At 29.3% G+C, this 19,954-nt stretch overlaps 1 protein-coding gene across 16 annotated transcripts in view; it reads right to left on the reverse strand.

Moving 5' to 3' along the window:
- Positions 1-371: 371 nt before the first annotated feature.
- The window catches only part of LOC122501722 (voltage-dependent L-type calcium channel subunit beta-2), a 40,902-nt gene continuing 21,319 nt past the window's right edge, over positions 372-19,954 (reverse strand). For 4 of the 16 annotated variants that reach the window (XM_043611416.1, XM_043611415.1, XM_043611417.1 and 1 more), the window contains 10 exons: positions 16,541-16,657; positions 15,856-15,975; positions 15,504-15,714; positions 14,995-15,092; positions 12,793-12,798; positions 12,568-12,704; positions 12,317-12,482; positions 11,870-12,239; positions 10,611-10,640; positions 372-4,349 (listed from right to left, as the gene is read on the reverse strand). In XM_043611416.1, coding sequence (XP_043467351.1) covers positions 4,255-4,349; positions 10,611-10,640; positions 11,870-12,239; positions 12,317-12,482; positions 12,568-12,704; positions 12,793-12,798; positions 14,995-15,092; positions 15,504-15,714; positions 15,856-15,975; positions 16,541-16,657 — 1,350 coding nt within the window. In that variant the 3' untranslated portion in view covers positions 372-4,254. Of the gene's footprint in view, positions 4,350-10,055; positions 10,099-10,610; positions 10,641-11,869; positions 12,240-12,316; positions 12,483-12,567; positions 12,705-12,792; positions 12,799-14,994; positions 15,093-15,503; positions 15,715-15,855; positions 15,976-16,540; positions 16,658-16,878; positions 16,957-17,199; positions 17,344-17,731; positions 18,141-19,050; positions 19,668-19,954 lie in introns of those variants that run through there. The other 12 variants (XM_043611428.1, XM_043611427.1, XM_043611429.1 and 9 more) reach the window with 12 other exon arrangements.

Genomic DNA, 19,954 nt, shown 5'->3' on the forward strand with positions numbered 1-19,954 from the left:
ATTCAATTTTTCTTCATTTAATAATGAGATTCTTATTTGACAAGTAATAACAATATCATAATTTAAAGAATATTTCCTATATGTTTCGGCATCTCTGTTGGCCTCTTCAAAAACTACAATTTTTTATTAGTAATAAATAAATTATTATATTTTTTAGTGAAACTATTATACATTTTTTAATAAAAAGTATAGTGAAAACTATTTTACCGAATTTAATATTAATACATTGTTCAATTGTTTGAAACGAACGTCTTTTGAACGAAAAGACAAAAACGATATCGTTTAATAATAATAATTTCGTATTCCATTGTCCAAATTAAATAAAATAATCTAATTTTCTACAGATAGGAAGATTATTAAATTCAGACCAATTGATTTGATAAATTATCAATTTATTTTAGGAACAAATAATACCAATGGGAATCATCAATTCATTTTTGTTTTATTAATGAAAACTTACCAATTATAATTTGAAATATAATGAAATGTCATTGGTTGATGCTGGAAAACCGCACAATCTTTAAATAAAAGTCCTTGTACTATAAACACTTTTTTTGTGCACTTCCTTCCATCTGCTTTACTTGCAATATTTATAATCCGTTGAATTAACGAAAAAAATTGAATTATGTATTATATTTCAGATAAGTTAATTTATTAGCCTTAATTATTTATCATTTGATTTCATCTACACGATATTTATATAAAACAACTCGATGATATTTTATTTGGCGAATCAGGAAGATGCACACAGACACGCCCACACATTCATACAATTGCACTCCTGTACAAGTAGTCTATTGTAAAGACCCCAGGGACTGCATGATATTTTGTTGCTTCCACTTTTTTAAGATTATTTGACAACTATTTCGTAATTGTCGAAAATTATCAAATGGTCGCTTGATTTACTACACTGTCGTGATTTCATTAAAGAGCGTTAACTTCTAAACAAAATATTGCGAGAAAGTGAAAAGACTGCATAAACCTTTTTCTTAATTGTTTCTTTAATTGCAAGAAACGAGATTTAAATTTTTAATTGCTTGCATTGCGAAACGTTCTATTGTTTGTTTAAACAACGTCTTGAAAAATCTTATGGTTAACAATAATTTTAAAAATTACGTGAAACTTGTATCCAATTAAAAGTAATTTTACTTTTTGCAATTATCGCTGCTTTAGAAATCACAACAATATATATGCTTATGAAAGGATGATCGAAGAACTAATAAGGTATTCTGGCTCAATTCATAACTTTTCTGAGAGAGCGAAGAGTTAATTCTTTAATCCAGCTTCTAATTTAAAATAAAAGAATTAATTTAAAAAATCCATTCTAAATTTAAATCAGTGACATTTTGACTGGTTTGAAATTTAGAATGACACACATATACATTCAGTAAAAGACTCCATTAGTTGTGTAAAAAGAATGTATGCTGATAAAGAGAGAACAATCAAACAAGATCATTGATTTTCTCTGAATATCAAACTTACATTTCTGATACACTCTCTGAATCTGAATCAGCGATAAGTAAGAATAAGTTACCACTAATTCTAATAAGTGTGTTTATACTCTCAAGAATCTGTAAAATTGCACTCATTTATTATGTTAAAACTCTTTTATTAATTATAGCATATGTACACTTTTTGGAATCAAATGGTATTATTTATCGCTATAGGAGTCAGAGAAATTTCACTAATTCCTTCCATTATATACATATACATAAATTTATACATTTTATCTACTTAGCACAAATTTTTACATGAATATTGCATAAGTATATTGTGATGCAAGTTTCAAACGTATATGTTTATGAATATTGCACTAAATTTTCGAATATATCTGAAAGGCCTTGCACTCAATACTCACACAAGATTGATGCAAAAAATTGCATTATGTGGATAAGTAATTATTGTGTACGCTCTCATACAATTTCCTTCACCTAATACCGTTTTTTAAAAGTGATCTGCGATCTTTGAAATATACATCCGCAAAGTTCAGAAAATATTTATTTAATATTAAAACTTGAGGAAATATTTAATTTAAAATCAAATATTGGGCATTTTCGAGGTAATATTAGTGGAATATATAACAATATTGACTCAATATTTTCTGAATATTTTTTTCCCAAGCAAACATTTTAATATTATGCAGATATTTTCTAAATTTATTTTTTTTTATTAATATTTTCAAGTTGACCAATTTCGCATAGATATCTCCAGATAATGTTGAGAAAATTCCTAATGCTGACGCGAGATTTTTAGTTGAAACAATAATTAATTGTAACTTGAAACGAATAGCAATAATTTTCAAACTTTCAGGGCCAATTTCACCAACTATACTTGATGCCTATTTCTTAAAAAAAAATATTAATCTAAACAAATTTCACACTCAGCTCAATTTTAGTTTAGGAATAATCAGTAATATTTCCGATACTTCAGAGGCAATATTATAAGTTAATAAATAGTTAACTTACTCTCTAAATTTGAATGATCGATATGATATGATGATTTAAGTCAGCATTTAATAAAGTAGTGGAATTTTATTCACTTGTCATTAATATTAATCCATCAGAGCAATATAATATGCTTATTAGAATCACGATGATATAAATGAAGGAGGAGAAAAAAGTTCACTATTCGACCTAGTTGTGAGAGAGAGCCTCATTTTTTGCTCATAACGTTTTAATAACGAATAAACTCATTTAACCAATAATATCAAACTAAATAAATAGTAATAAAAGTAGATACAATAATGGAAAACACTGCTTTAAACTCATATGGTCGCAGTATATAGTGAAAAATATATCGAATATAAAGTTTGTGCTGATTTTTAATTGTAGATCCAAATTTAGTGTTTGTTAAGTAAAAAATATAAAATTACCAGACAATATGAAAAACAATAATTTAATTTAAATTTTGGAATTAAATAAAATCAGTTATTAAGTTTTTATGCTGTTTCCTTATGTGCGGTTTAGGGTTTATTCTACGAAGGTTGTAAGTTATAAATAAATGTAATTGTAAATAAAATCAGGTAATTTGCAAAGGAGGAATATGTTTGTGCATTTTATATAAAATTTGTTGCAAACTTACTGAAAAATATTGTGCTATAAGAATTGATTTTTCTTTAATGATATGGTCCTGCCAACAAGACCGCAATATAGGAATTCAATATGCTAGGAGTGAAGAAAGCATTTTATTCTTAGTAAATTTGACTATTTCATTAAATATTTTTAAATTTGTTACTCAAGTTATAGTGAAAAATTACGAAGAATTGGTAAATTATTGGTAATTTATTTAAATTAGTGGACGACTTTTCACCAATTCAGATTTAGAGAGTGTGTTGGCCCTTACCATTAAATGGCAAGTTAATATGTATTAAAAAAACATTAATGTTGATTGGATCTGAGGTGAATGCCGAATATAATAAAACCGGTCACACTCCAGTTATTAATTTATTTCAGAAATAATTTTCCTTTTTGGCTTACTGATTTAACTAGTAATTCTTAAAATATTATAAAAAACAGATTTTTTTTTGTGAAAATTTGTAAATATTGAAACAATGATGAATTATACTGATTGAGATTAAGATAGAGTAAAGCTGGTGAAAGTGGTTCCTAGAATAACAATTTTTGTTCTACTTTAAATAATAAATAAATTTTGAAACATTTTTACCTTATAGGTAAGACGGAGAGAACTCTGTTACTATCCGTGTAATAACTAATATTGCAGTTTTACAAAACTAGTAACGTAAACGAATATGAAATTCATATTTTTTCATATTGTAAATGAAATTGAAAATTATATAATAATGAAGGTAAGGCAATTTTACTAAGCTATCACTAACCATGTATCGTAAATTATTTCAATACATGTATTAGAAATTTTAAAATAGGAATTTTTTAACAGTGTTATAATATATAAATAGTAAAATAGGATGAATAAAATTGACTCCTTTTTAAATAGTTAAAAAAAGATTACGGGAAATATAATCTCTCTCTTTCTCCTTATTAAGAATAATTTTAAAATACTCTGATAAAGAATAAATTATTTTATCGCAAAGAGTCTAATTTACTCTTCTTGTTTTACTATGAATAATTGATAACAAATATAAACAATTATCAACAATGATTATGTTTTTATGTTTTTCATAAAAGTACTGCCTTCTTTTACGAAGACGAGTACAAAAATATAATTAAAATCATTCTAGAACTAAAGGGCGGTTGTTCTTAGTTCTAGTATAAGGCCCCGGGGCCTTGGTTGATCTCAATCCTGTTGACGTCGCCGATTGTTGTACTCTACGCTATATTCCTCCTCGGTTTCGCGATCCAATCTTTCGAGGCGTGATCGACGAGTGGAACCTACATGGCATAAAGCACAAAGCTTTGTAGATAAAGTATCATTCAAAATAAAAACTAATTCACTTCTATTTCATTATCTTAAAGCAGAAAGTATGTAATAATATTCAATTATTTTCATGTTCCTATTTTAATTCCTATTTTAATGATTCTGCAACCAAGTAAAATTGAATTTGATTTATTTAATCAATTGTAATTAAATGCGAACATTCAATTGTTTATTTTCATTGCTGAAATTTTGAACTAGCAGAATTAGCTCTCAGTAATATTTTTTATTTGAAAAGACTTTATTACACATATTTTCTGCATTAAATACACTTTGAAGTCATTTTATTTTTAAAGATAGAAGCGGATAGAAGGCAGCTAAGTAATTAAGTACGTTTTAGGTGTAAAAACAAGTAAATTATTATTTAATATATTATAGTACCTAATATACAATACTGAGTTCTATCTCTTTTATCATAAAAAAAACATTTTTTAAGACACTGCATCAACATGCGCATTTAAAGAATATGTTAAAACGTGTATAAGAAAAAGCAGAACAAGTCACAAAATTATAGGCATTCGTGCTAAAAACAACATACAACAAGTAAATTCAAATGATTTAACGATTGTTAGCATTTTGCTTTCTCCCTTCAACTCCTTCAATTTAATAGAATAAATGTAAGATATATACAACATTTTTAAAAACACCATTCTTAATTTCAAAAATTTTACTCATTAACTTAACGCGCTTATATTCTAATAAACTATTGTACTTTAGAATGTAGGGGAGACTGGGGTAAACCCGCTCACTTTTTTTCAGATCGGCTAAAATCTAGGAAATTATTCTCTAAATCCAAGTTAATTTACATCATTTGAAAGCTTATGATTTCTACTAAAAAAATAAAAAAGAGTTTTTGATTTATCTTTTTTAGTTTTACTTAGAGAAACTTTTTAATAAACATATACCAAATTTCGAAATCACAATTTTCCAGGGTAAACCCGCTCACTTTATCTTTTCAAGACGGAACAGTTTTATTTTTTAAATATTAAAGTTCGTCTTATTCCAGTCTTAAGTATGATTTATTATTGATAATTTATGAGTTATATAAACAATTCTATAAACAACAAATTGGTTTAATAAATAATGAACATAGATTTCATGAATTACAACTATGGATTTAAATAGTGTTATATTTTATTAACACAGTTTTTCTAAGGGTATCAAATTGAGACAAAAAACGAATCAAAACGTTGCATCGCAACATTATTGATACGTTTTTTGTCTCAATTTGATATCCTTAGAAAAACTGTGAAGAGAAAGTGAAATGTAGTTACAATTTTGGTTTTAATAAGTCATAAATTGTGTTATTGTTGAAATATAATACGTGAAATTATTTTATTCTAAATTTTAAATTTAAAACTAAGTGAGCGGCTTTACCCCGAGTGTATTCCTCACATTTCAGAATAAATTTAATTAAATCTTTTTAAAATAAGACAAAACTATATAATTATGTACTTCGAAGAAGGACATCCAATAGTAACAAAAAAAATTTGCCAGATAAATTAAGACTCAAAAATAATGATCGAAAAACTTAAGAATCCAAAATACGTTTTTTTTTCTGACACCTCTAAAAACATTTGATAGCCTCTGATTCTATGTTGAATTCATGAAACTAAACGAAAGTTCGTTAATATAAGTTGAATGTTAAGTACTATTCACAGTACCAATATCTCCATCTTAAGTTGAGTTCATAGCGTAAAATCGCTAGTGAGCGGGTTTACCCCAGTCTCCCCTACATATAACATTTCATTATGATAACAGTAATTGATATTTATTATTATAATAATTGATTATTATTTTTATCAAACCGTTTCAATAATATTAAAGTGATAATTTATTAATTAATTTTAATAATTAAATTCACCTTCATCATCTATTGACACGTTTTTTAATGAATAAGCTTGCATGAAAAAAAAGAAAATCAACTCGACCACACTAAAACAGCAATTTGACAAGACTACATTGCTAAAATGCTAAATAGTAGGATTCAGCTAATTTTCTCTTTTATAATGCAAACTAATCAACTTCATATTCAACAAAGTGTTAAAAGATTACGATTCTGAATTTAATTTACTCATACTTTTATATAAATAGTCGAATTATTAATTAAGAGTAGGGGACAATCAATTTATGTAAAATAATGAAAAATTGGTACCTCTATAATTATTATTGTTGATATAATCAGCAATTTGGCTCACCAATATATATAAAAAATCTTCACTAAACGACTGAATTTAGAAGACTGAAAATTGCAATAATTTTTTCTTAATTACTATATCGAAATATATATTATCACTTATCCCGGTTTTTCGCTCTAATAAATTTGAATCACTTAAAACTAACTGCGATTCAAAAACAAAGAATCAATAACTTTACTTCAAAAATTTATTGCTGATAGTTTTTTAGTTGTTTAATTATAAAATGTGTAATTTTTTCACTAATTGCAGAATCAAAATGTCAGTTAAGATTTTATAGATAATAATTTACATTTAACTGATTCAAATTAAACGAATCAGCCTCAGCGAAAACTTGTCTGAAATATTCGCATTTACTTTAAATATATTAATTTGAAATATCATTAAAATAATAACAACATTTTAATAAAACTCACTAGATTTCTAAGATTATCTTTACTAAGTATAAATTTTGGGAAGGTATGATTTTGAAGTGATGCATGATTGGAAAATAATTTTCATTACTCGTGAATGAAAGTAATAAGTTAATATTTACTATTTAGACTTCGGACTCTTTCACAGAATACTGAAAATATAAACTTAAAAAATAATACTATAGTGTAAGAAATATTAATTAATTCTCACCACCACAAAAATTATATTAAGAAAGTTAAAAATGTCAGTTAAATTTTGGAGCAAAAAAGCCTTTTTAGAAATGGCAGCCAGAATTTATACTATATTTCAAACGAATTTCTACTGCAACATTGAAAAAAACAACCGAAGTCTAGACTGTTTGTGCTTTCATTATTGCCCAAGAAATTAAAAATTTATACATCGCTATAAGGAAGCAAAGTAGTTGATATTAATAAATCTTTCATTTCTTGAACGCAAATCAAAGTATTTAAGATTTCAGCTAATTCTTTGAATGTTGTGATAAAAATTTGTTTTAAATAAGGTACGCAAGTGCATTGCTAAAGATCTTTCTTACTTCAACACCCTTAAGTCCGATGCCTTCGAGGTTTAACCATTAAATAAAAAGTGAACAAATTAAAAAGTTTTAATTAAGGAATGAAAACACGTTCTATGACTAGAAGTTATTCTATAGGGTAATCTATATGCTTAAACTTTGAAAACTTGGTCTCATTTGATCCATGCATCAAATCGTACTTACAACGCGAGTTAACCAAGGGATCGTCTTTAATTTCTCAGCTAATCTTATGACCGGGACCAAATTGGGTGACATGGTCTCACCAGAAACTGATGAGTAAAAGAAAACCTCTTTCTTTAGGAGAGAGTTCACCTCTCTTAAAGGATATAGCTCTTCACCATATAGCTTAACTTGATTCTCTTCGTTTGGACTTGGATTCCCGATTTAAGGTGACTTTGCCTTCTTTTCGGATGATTCCCGTGGCAGCCACCGCCTCCAAGTCTTTTAAATCGAACAGAAGAAGACCATATCAGAGCTTTCTTTTATTATAAGGGACTCCATGCAGAAATTTTTCAATGTGACCCCAATGGAGAACCAACTGCTATTGTTTCATTAGAATCGTAAATCGGACAGTGAATTTCATTCACAATTTGGTCAATTCTAATTGTCCAAAGTCGTGGCAGTGAGAACATTTTTGCACGAGATAACATATGTGCCCTTAAACATCATTTGGTATAAGCTCTAATAGAAGACTACGAATAATTTAAAATGGTCGAATTTTCGCATCGGGGCAAAGAGAACCATTAACTAATAAATCAATTTAATACATTTCTTTCTTAATATGATTATTTAATATTTCAAAATAACAAATAAATGAAAAGAAATCAAAATTTTCCGGAACTATTATGATGAACGGCATTGCAGTTTTCATAATTTTCGAACTGATAAATACGAAGGGTAGAATTGATTTTACGCCAATCGAACCACCAAAAGTGCGTGATAATAAATATACCAAATCGGATGTATTAAATGCACCTGACTAAAATCTAAAGCTCGTTCTCGGCGGCATCGAGAGAAATATGAACAATGACTTTCAGGGTTGCTACCAGAAGTCTGTTTTTAAATTTCCATGACTTTTCCAGGTTTCCCAGTACCAAATCTGATAAATTTCCAGGTCACCTTTTGAACATTATAAATTAGAGCAATTTTTGAAGAAACATTGGCCTAATAATAATAAATTAGAATTTTTCTGTATTATAAAAATATTCACGTTAGATTATCTCTATTTGATTATTATTAAAGCACAGACAGGGTATGTCTACTGAAAATATGACTTAAAATTCCAGGACATTCCAGGACAGATTTTTTATTTTTCCAGGACATTTACATGTGTAATATTATTTCATATTACGATTAACATAATTTAAATTAACCTACTTGAACAAAAATATTTATTTTATTATAAAAAGAGTTAAAAATCAATATTATATATAGATATCAGATTCTTTAATCAAACGACAAATTAAAATTATTTTTTAAAGGATTAAAAAAAATATTTTTTTAAATTTGAGTAAAATTTTTAAATTATTGAATATTTAAAAGCAAAATATGAAAAATTCAAGGATATTTCAGGACATTTCCAGGAATTCCAGGACATCATTTTTTAAAAGAAAAATGTAGTAAAAAATATTAAGTGGAATAAAATTCCAGGCATTTCAAATTTCCATGACATTTCCAGGTATTCCAGACTTTTTTTTAAAAAATCCCTGACTTTTCCAGGTTTTCCAGGTTTTGTAGCAACCCTGATTTTGAAATTACATAATTCAAAAGATGCTCACATGAAAATTCAAAAAAAAAAATTTTTCATGGAAGAAAGTTTTGATAGCGGTCTTCTGGCTATTTTCTCTAAACTACAAATTTCTTGTAGTTTAGCTAGAAATTTTATAACCATATGCATCTAGTAACTTTAACCAGACCTTTTTTTTGAGTGCATTAAATGAGGACAATGAGGACTTATCAAAATATACAATTTTTTAAACCAAAAATTAACAACAATTTCTTTTCTGAATAACATAAAATTTATATGCGGTGTGAATGATTTGTTTAGTTATATTAGTTATTTTATTTTTCTTTATGTATAATCTACGCCGAAAAACATTAATAATATTATCGAAATGAATGTATAGCTCTCAACATGCGCATTAAGCTTCGGAGTATAAATAATCATTAATGAAATAAGAGGTGTTTGAAAGTAAATTAAATTAAAAATCTTTATCTCGAGGAATTTACTTCTTCTCTCAATTTGAATAAAAGAATATTTCATTGATTCACTAATGCATTTTTACTGATTGGAAATTAGTGGTACATATATTCAGTTGGCAACTGAACACCGCAACTAATTTAAATCAGTGAAAGTACAGTTAAAATATTTTTTAGATTTTCGCACTAGAACCAAAGCAACTATTTGCCTAAATATATGCATGTATGTTTTGCGTAAATGAGCAGAGTGCATATATAAACATAAAGTAATCATTAAAATAAGAGAAAAAATGTAAACTAACTGTCATTGCTGTGGATACAAGTGTGTTGATCCGTACATAGTTGCTGAAAAGAAACACAATATGAGCTAGAAAATAAAACTTGATGTGCATGACCGTCATTCTCGCCTTAATGTCAAAGTTTCATTACAAATATTAATAAAAAAAAAGTTTACAATTAACTTCACACTTTGTGCAATTTTTTTGAGCAAAGAAAATTTGACGGAAAAAATTATAGAATATTTAATCCTAGAATTTGTAAAAGTGTATATTTATCATTGATTTTGAATTAGATCCTTTGACATCTATTTGGAGAAATGTTGTTGACTCAGTTGTTATAGCATTTTTTCTCAGTGTAAAAACAATAATCATACATATAATATTTTGGTTGCATGTATTTCGGTTTAAATACGAGCTCTCGTTTTTGTAGCAAGCTTTCAAACAAAGTAATTTTTATCGAATACCTAAACTTAAGGCATGCAACAATTACATGCATTTACGTGCATTTTTATTGTAAAAGATTTCAAGTAGATATAATAGGTATATTTTTAGATATGATTCATGAAAAGATTGGGTTACCTCTTTTGATATAACCCTCATGATATCCACCTAAGATGTTAAAAAAGATTCTAGTGTTAATTTAATCTTAAAAATCCAATATGTTACATATTAATGTGAAAAAAGTAGTACCTAATAATTCAAAGTAGTATTAAAACTATGTTTGTTACATTAAAATGAAGTAAAATGTTAGTGGAAAACCATACTGTTCCAGACGATTTTTGATCAAGTTTATAAAATGAAACATCAATGTTGTTATTTTTGCAAAGAAATATCGCCAAAATAGCGTAGTATGTTTTACATTATGCGAAAAGTTAAGTTTTATAAAAATTATAGGAAATAGCATGATTATCTAAAGCAATAACCAAGCAAAATGTACAATATTATCTGAATAAAGTTCTGAACGTTCAAATGAACGAAATCTATTTTTTTATATTAAATTTAAATAGATTATAAAGATTCTAAATGCTTAATTTTGTTTTTACTTTTTATAACGGTCAGTAGTTTTTATAAATATTTATAGCGAAAAAAAATTTTGTTCATCTGAACGTTCAGAACTTGTGGCATGGTTTTTCACTGAATCTACGAGTTTTATAGTGATAGTTTAACTAAAATTCTTTAAGCAAATTTTTTCAAATATTAGTGAAATATTAACTTAATATGTGCCAGTCCAGCAGATAAAGATAAAATTTCAAAAAATCAACTTTTTGAGCCAAAACAATGGTTTGTTTATAAGATACAATTAACCTGTTTAATTATTTGAAAAATATGAGCATTTAAACAATTTAGAGCAATTGTCGTATCTTATAAGTAAACATCTGTTTGGGCTCAAAAAGTTGATTTTCTGAAACTTTATACGCGTAAATGGAATATTACCAAGTTTCAAATAATTCGGTGAGGGTGCTCCGAAAACATTAGATAATCTGCTGGATTGGCATATACAACAAATGTAAAATTTTCATTAGTTGAATTGAATTAAAAAATAATGTGTATGCGTACAAATTGACCTAAATATCGAACTAAACTGTTGGAGCTAATAAGAAGAAAGTGTTTAAGTTCCGGCTGACAATATTAAGAGAACTTAAGAACAGCCGTCTGCTGTCGACTATAGTCGAATTAATAGCCACGACCTAATAAAAATGTCCTTTGGAGTTAATTCTCCTAAATCTTAAAAATGGAAAAATTGATGGACGCTCCTAATAAAATATAGAGATGAGCTTTTTGAATCGTAAGATAAAGAAAGAAATTTCGTTTCTAGGTAATAATGTGAAATAATGTACCTGATGTGACCCGAGGCGACAGTGCGTCCACTGGTGCATCAGGCGCTGGTACGGCTCTAGGTACGGCTTGCACAACTGGAGGGTGCGTTGCTCTCCAATAAGCTTCGAGATACTCAGCAACGTGATCACAAGCTTCATCTAATTGATTTTCATCTAAAATGACGTCGAACATTTCGTCTGGACACTGTGCTAGTTTCTCCGCTGCTACCATTTGTACGTTTAAATGACGGGACTGTGATTTTCCGCGCGACTTGATTAGTCTTTGAAGAACTTTAGGAGACGATATTTTTAAATAGACAATTGTAGGGGCTAAACTCGTTTTTGCCAACTGAGAAGGGTGATTGATGGTATCGCAGTCGAGAACAACGAGCTGAAACGATAGTAATTGCCTTTTTGTAATAATCAGTTTCCAAACTTTAAAGAATAATTGAAAAAATTCCCAAGTACCTGAAGCGTTCTGGCAAGTTCAAAAATTCGTTCAATTTCGGCTTGGACCTCTGCTAAACAACTACTCCTACTAGACGACCGCTCCATAATTGCTCTTTTTGTTGGATTATTTAGTAAAGATCTTTTAGCCAAAGAAATATCAGCCATTACCCTAGTTATGATGATTCTAAAAATGTTTGGTTCAGTACATGTTTACGTTCAGTACATTTGGATAAACTGCAAGTTTCAAAAGGTAGAATTAAATTTTGTACCTTCCCGCGAACTTATGTTTTAAGAAATCAAAAAGTGCCTTTTGCATCATGTCAGTCACTTCGTATCCCTTGAGTGATGGTCCTACCAGAACGACTGGTCTCATTGAAGGCACCACGTCATATGGTGTTGCCGTCTCCTGGAATAACGTTTATTCATTAACAAACTATTAAGCTTAGACCCCGTTACTGGGATGCCACAGAAACCGGCAGGAAAGTCTCACTTACGTAGGACTTGCACGGAATGCAAACATTAAAACATTGGAAACAGTTAATGGCCTTGAAAATCTTATTCATGCATTTTATAATATTTTGCGTGGTCAAAATTGGAGCAGTATGTTCATGAATTATCTCAATTTATACTTTTATATAAATATTTAAGCTGATTACTCAATTTTTTAATTCTTGACCAAGCAATACAATGTGGATCTAATTCTACTGGCCTTCTACTATAACTTAACCCTATTTTGTTTTATGTTAATATTAATAAACATGTTTTTCCCTAAATTGTGATACTTTTCCCACATGGAAAGATTGCACAGTGCACAGAAAGTGCCCCTAGAGATTCTGTAGGAAGAAAATATTGTCATTGGAACTGCATTGGAATTTCCACGGAATCTCTAGGAGCACTTTCAGTGTAATCTTTCCAAGTGGGGTTCCATTGATGCTCCATGTCAAATTTGCAACAACTTTAACACCACCTTAAGAATTATTATAAAGGATCCTACATGGAATTGCCTATCGACATAACTATTGCAAATTACCATATAGGATTCTATATCAGATCTTATATAGAATTCCATATAAGATTTCTTATACGTATGAAACTCTAACACGAAGAAAAAGTTGTTACTTTTACAAGCTTTACTAATAAATATAGTGCTATCAAAATTTTCCAATTAAATTTTACAAGATTCAAGCAAATTTTGCTGAATGTCTTACTGAATTAACAAAAGTCAGAATAACAAATAAGTTAATTTAACTACACTTTCAGAAAAATTTGCTTGAATCTTTTAAAACATACTAGAAAATCTTGTTGTTCATATATTTATTTCAGTTTATCTTTTAAACAAGCATCTAATCGAATTAGTTGCAAGCCTTCTTGCAAGCACACTATGTATATAATTGAAGCGATATTATAAATTCAAATCAAAAGAACATTTTCATTTCAATTCACATTTTATAAAGTTATTGTTGCATTGAGAAAGCAACCCTTATGGATAATATTGGTCCAACCATGTGAATGCAGAAACAAGTACCAAGCCTTGAATTTATAATATATTAGATCAATATTAACCCCAGAGTTTAATTCTGTAACCAAGTTAACAAGAAAATACTTATCTAAGGAAAAAAAATCTTTAGGGTCAATATTGATGACAATATTAGCTTTTTCTATTGAGACATGGATCCCAAGATTTCTCAAATTTTACTCTATAAATCTAAATTAGTATGAGAATTTCACTGAATTCAATACAAACAATGATTTTTTTTATGAATCAGTTACTTTTACGTATAAATTAATGAAATTCCACTGATCTTCAATAAAAATCACTAGTTCTACTCAAAGAAAACATAGTTTTTCTAAGGATATCAAATTGAGACAAAAAACGAATCTTAATTTCATACCCTTAGAAAAACTGTCAAGTTATTCACTGAATTGGACTAAACTTAAGTGTCATTAAATTCAATAGCAACTGACTTTAGTGCAGCTAATAATTAGCTTACATAGCTAGCAAGTTTATTGTTGTAAAAGTTACATATTAACTACCATAGCTAACATATAAGTATAGCTGTTCTTATAATAACAAGATAAGTTGTTTCGTGCACATAAAAGTTTTTCTAAGTTGAGAGAATAAAAAAACTTTTATGTTAAAAAATGAAAATTTTGGCAAATTTAGGGAGCGAGAAATAAATTGTAATGATCATAGGTAATAACAGGCCTCGGACTGATTTCGAAATGAAAAATAGTGTCAAAAGTGTCATAAAATTGTGAAATAAGTGTACATTAGTAACCTTTTTTTCAAGATAGTTATTAATAGTTGCGTGAAGTGAAAAAAGGGTCAAAAAGTGTTAACGATAACAATAACCCGAGGCCTGTAGTAAGGAAAAATCAAAAACAATTTTCAAAATGAAGTATCTTCCTTGCTAGCGCTTGCTTTATTTAATTTATTATTTAAAATATTTGTAAACACGAGGGGGTATTTATAGCGCAGTATTACATTGGCGCAATACCACTGTAACAGTTATATAACACCTTCTTAACCAGTAAATGCCCCCTCGTGTAGACAGGAGTGTCGTGACTATGTAATTTTTAGAAGAGTCGCCCTTGTTCGATGAATGATAGGTTTTGATAGGTACTCTTGAAATAAGTTAATTCTGACGCCGAAAATATTAGATATTATCCGAATAAGTTATTTAATGAGAGTTTACCGGCTTCTTAAAAAAGTTCTTCCTTTTTTCCTTAGCTGGTGGAGTTGTTAGAGTTGCTTTACCCGGTCGAATATTTCCTATGCTATCACTGTCGTCACCTAAGGAGAACATAAAGAAACCACTCATTTTTAAAAATCTACTTCTACACTCGTGCATGCAACAACACTTGCTATCTGCTGCCTTACAAATTAGTTACCTCGAGGGTCTTCGAGGGTGTGAGAGCTTTTTAAGAATAAGGGCTACTCACAGGCGTAACAACTTGTAGACGTCCTAGGGGTTCTTGCCAGGGTAAGAATAGATTATCTAACATCATTTTCTAGAAGACAACAATTTGCTTAGGTAGACTACAATAAACTATGCGGTTAACTTTGACCTTGGAAAGGTTTAAAAATGAAAGCATAATCTCTTATCCTCCCTGGTATAAAATTTTGTGAATATTCGCAACATGGCCCCCCCCATATAGCCCAAAATAGTTACGCCTATGAGGACGTTCACAAGAAGTGAGGTACCTGGTGTGGGCGGTGTGGAACCTCGTGAGGGCATACCGCTCTCACCAAGGTTCCCCGAAGACCCTCCACGTGTGGAATAGAGGCCCTTGGTACCGCGTGCAGCACTCGCTTGTACTCTCAACGCCTCCAACTTGACCGGCGAAGGAATGAACCCCACGTCGCAACCCTCTTTCACTAGCCTTCCGATCCACCAATTGTTATCATATTTTTCCTGCATTGCACAGAATAAGAAACACATTTTAGCCCTTCTCCTTTCATATATGTAGTCAACCTCTTCAGTATCACTTATGCAGATTCAAAAAATTGAAAATTTATCCATTTATCGTTTTAATTTGAAACTTTCATTAATTACTTTAATGTGGAGAAAGTCCCGAACATCGAAGCTGACAGCTGATCCATGGACTGGAGAGTCGTCGTCAACAGATCCATCGTAACTGACGTTCGTTCTTACTGCAAAGGCCACCGGTTTTGTCTACAACAATTAAAACCAGACAATTTTAAAAAACAAAGAGCAACACATTTCGCTATCTCAGTCGGCAGCATCACTACTTTGCACTACTTCTCGATACAGACTGAAGGCTTTTTATGAATTATAAGACGTTTTTAGTGAGTCACTAATTGGTATGCAGTGGAAATTTCACTCATTTAATTTAAAATCAGTGAATAACCATAATATATTATGGAAGGAAAATGTAATTTTCTATAGATAGCGTTAATGTTACAGTACTAAAATATATTTAAAAAACAAAAACGTTTAGAATATAGAACCCTTTTTTATTCTATAATTAATTCTATGCGCGTAAGCTCACTATAATTATTATATTCAATGTTCGATGGACGCACTCTGAGAGCTCTAGAGTAACAAAAGAAGGGGAAAGTGTTAAAATTGATACTTTAATAACCACTACATAATTCAAGTTTGGCCCCTATTTATGAAATGCTAAATTAATGATGATGGATCCATGGGAGGGGAAGGCAGTGCCCCCCACCCCTGGATCCGTTATGGAATGCGTATACTTATTACGAATAAGACTTACTCTAGCTTTTTCGAGTTGATTGAGGGCTTGTTTCTCTTTTTCTCGACGTAAAGTTTCTCTTTCTTCATCCAGTGAAAGATCGGAACTCGGCTGTGAGTAGTTTGAATCCGCCGAGCCCTGAAATTAAACAATATATAAGAAATTTTTTTCATTTATTACGAATGAATAGTAAGTTTTGAAAGAATTGAATCTCTGTAAAACATTCAGTTTGCTTGTTGCGCATCACTCGCAGCATGTATCTACCCTAATATGTTTTTAAAATCTAAACTAATTCTCTCTCTTTTACGCTACGTAATAAGATTTGTTCGTTTTTTTCAATCATCTGTCTCTAATTATACCTGCATTCTCCGAACATCGTCAATCTCAATTTTATGATGAAAACAATTTAGTTTGCACAACATTATCGTAAACACCGCTTTTACAAGTAGTTTTATTATACAATTGAAAAGAAGGATTTCAAAATAACCTATGTCAGTGAATATGTGCACTCAGAAAAAAGATTGGGGTTGAACTATTCATAAAGCACCATTGAATTATGTACTTAGCTGCAACAACCATTTTTAGAACATCTTGTTATTCAGTACATGACACAGCTTAATCAATGAATTAATATTCCAATTGTAGCCCAACGTACACATTTGTATATTAACTATACCCACCAATTTAAAGTTACGAAGGATTTCTTGGAAGCTCATTTATAAGTAGTGTATTTTCAATATATTGTTGACAATCTTTGAGTAAGTAAACAACAAAATTATATGAGGTACTAACGTTACAAAGTCGTAAAATAAACTGGTGGTCAATACATACACGTGTGGGGCTCATGAGGTAAAGGACTGTTATGTATGCTCGAGTTAACTTTAAAAAAGGCCGCTTACGGTACGGCAGCTTGACACTGGATAGAATACACTTCGCTGCTCTATTTCGCACTAGAGCGATATGTATATAGTGTTGTAAGTATTGTCCCTCAAAAATAATTTTCTGCTTCTAGTTTATAACACTTAAGGATAAAACCTACAACTTTTACGATAAGAAGCCACTAGAAGCAGCGACAAAAATTCCAAAAATATCAATTTTGCATCAAAATTAAATATTTGATTCGATAAAAATGCAGTTTGAAATTCAGTGGATTTCTATTATTCAACCTGCTGATGCTAGTAAAGCTTTATTAAATACATTATATTATATTACCTGAGTAAAAAGTTTGTTGTAACCAGAATTATGTTGATTATATCCAATCATTGCCAAAAATAATTGTAAAGTTTTCTGGTAATTTTTGAAAGTTTCCTTATGTTTTAACTGTTTTAACAATCTTCTTAATCCAAAATGCAAGTGAGGTTGCTACCGAATTGAGCCTTTTGCATTCAATATTGAAAATTTTTCTTCGTTAAAATGTCTTACTGAACACATTTTTAAGGACACTAAACTAGCTTATCATTTACTTAGTCTACTTTTTTCGTTTTTTTCTACAAGCCATTCGAACAACTTTGTAACTTTTCTGTGAATATGTCCTTTTCATTTCACGTAAGTATTATCCAGTAACTTTTCCGAATTAAGAAAATGTACTTTTAAAACCGACAAGGAGCCAACATTTTCATTTCTAAAATGGAATGCACATCAATTAGTTACAATCTTCAAGATTCATAATCAAACTTTGGGTATAGACTATAAAATTGAATGTATAATAAAGCCGTGATCAATAAATTGTTTTTCCAAAGTTTTAGGGGAACTTATGTATATGAAGAAGGACTTTGTTTAATTGAACCAAACTATTTTTTGCAATTAGGATATAATAGTGACCATCGACCGATTCAAGAAAGTCAAGAAAGTCAATGATAATTTTTAAAGTGGGAGAATTTAATGAATCGATTCCTGTCTAAAATTTTTCTTCGATTTATATCAGTAAATTAAATTACGTTTTGATTATTTAAAACATTTTCCATATTTTACAGTAAAAACAAAAAGATCTCTTTTCCACTGTATTACATTATATTTACTTTGCATTTCTCAATCTTGTACCTAATTTTTTAAAACAAAATTGCATTAAAATTATGTAAAAATATACATTAAAAAATGAACAAATTTAATATTTATCAAATAAATATTTACTTAAATTAATTTATTAATTTACATTAAAAAATAATTTTTAATAAGTCAAATGAACTATGTATTTGAATAATCAATAATTTGTTTTTGACACAAATATAAATATTTATTTTATACCTAATAGTCAAGTAAGCCACATAATTTGAATCAACTGTTTATTTTGAGTACCTGAAGAATAACTTGAAATAACATAAATAATCCAATATCAACAATATTATTTATATTATACAACTTCTATAGGTTCTAAAAGATATTCGTTAAAAAGTTGATTCATTTCTGTTGAATGACCCACTTTTGACAGTTGTAATTATAGTAACTCTGGGGGTTTGGATAATTTCATTAAACAAAGGAATACATATTAAAGTTTTCTCAAACTGCGCCTTTTGTACAAATTATATACCTACATAAATATTTGTGTTGATAAATAAAAAAAATTTGTTAAATTTTGTAAATGTTTCTAAAGATGCAATATAAGAACTTTCTTCAAATAACAAGTTACACTCTGGTAAGTAAGAAAACTATACATCAATTATTCTAATAAACACGAAATTAATTTGCATTACATTGCAAAGTAATTATAATCACAACTCGAGAGAAATAATTGTTTTAGGTACATTGTCGGCATTTAATTTTGCTGCTTCTGCATCAATTGGGTATGGAACGTTTCCCTGACAATAAACAATTATTTAAACACTATAGTGTTATCGTCACTTGTGTTTGCTTTGATTCGCAAATAGTATATTATTAAGCACATATAATTTATAAATTGAAATTCCCGAAGAGCATGCGTGTCCTTAATAACCAATCATTGACCTGAGACATGTGCACACGTTTTCACCCGAGCAAATATGCATTTTTAAAGACACTACGAAACCTTATTTATACCGGCATTATAACACAATAACTGACATTTTCATCCCTTTTTAATACACGAGTAGTATTAGTAATTACTAACTCGCGATTCTTTATATTTTGTCCATAAGATGGAAGCAGTGCAGAACACGGGCGACACCCCCATACAATATCGATCGAAAACTATGCGCTCAGCAGTCATTCCCTCCACTTCCTGCCAAAGGGGGTGAAACACGTGCCAGGGCGCATGTGTCAAATTTCATTGCATTGATTGGCTGCTGTTTCGTAATTTCAAAATACCCGGCAAACTGATGCTTAAACAAATAATATTGTAAATGCATGCGCGCCTCCGCAACTAACTCGAATGAAAACTTTACACTCTTTAGGTAGTAAATTAAAGATGTTTGTTTTTTCCAGTTATATTGTTGGCATTATTATAGCTTTTTATTTCGTTAC

The sequence above is a fragment of the Leptopilina heterotoma genome, unplaced genomic scaffold, assembly GCF_015476425.1.
Source record: "Leptopilina heterotoma isolate Lh14 unplaced genomic scaffold, ASM1547642v1 Lhet_212, whole genome shotgun sequence".
In the NCBI taxonomy this organism is placed as follows: Eukaryota; Metazoa; Arthropoda; class Insecta; order Hymenoptera; family Figitidae; genus Leptopilina; species Leptopilina heterotoma.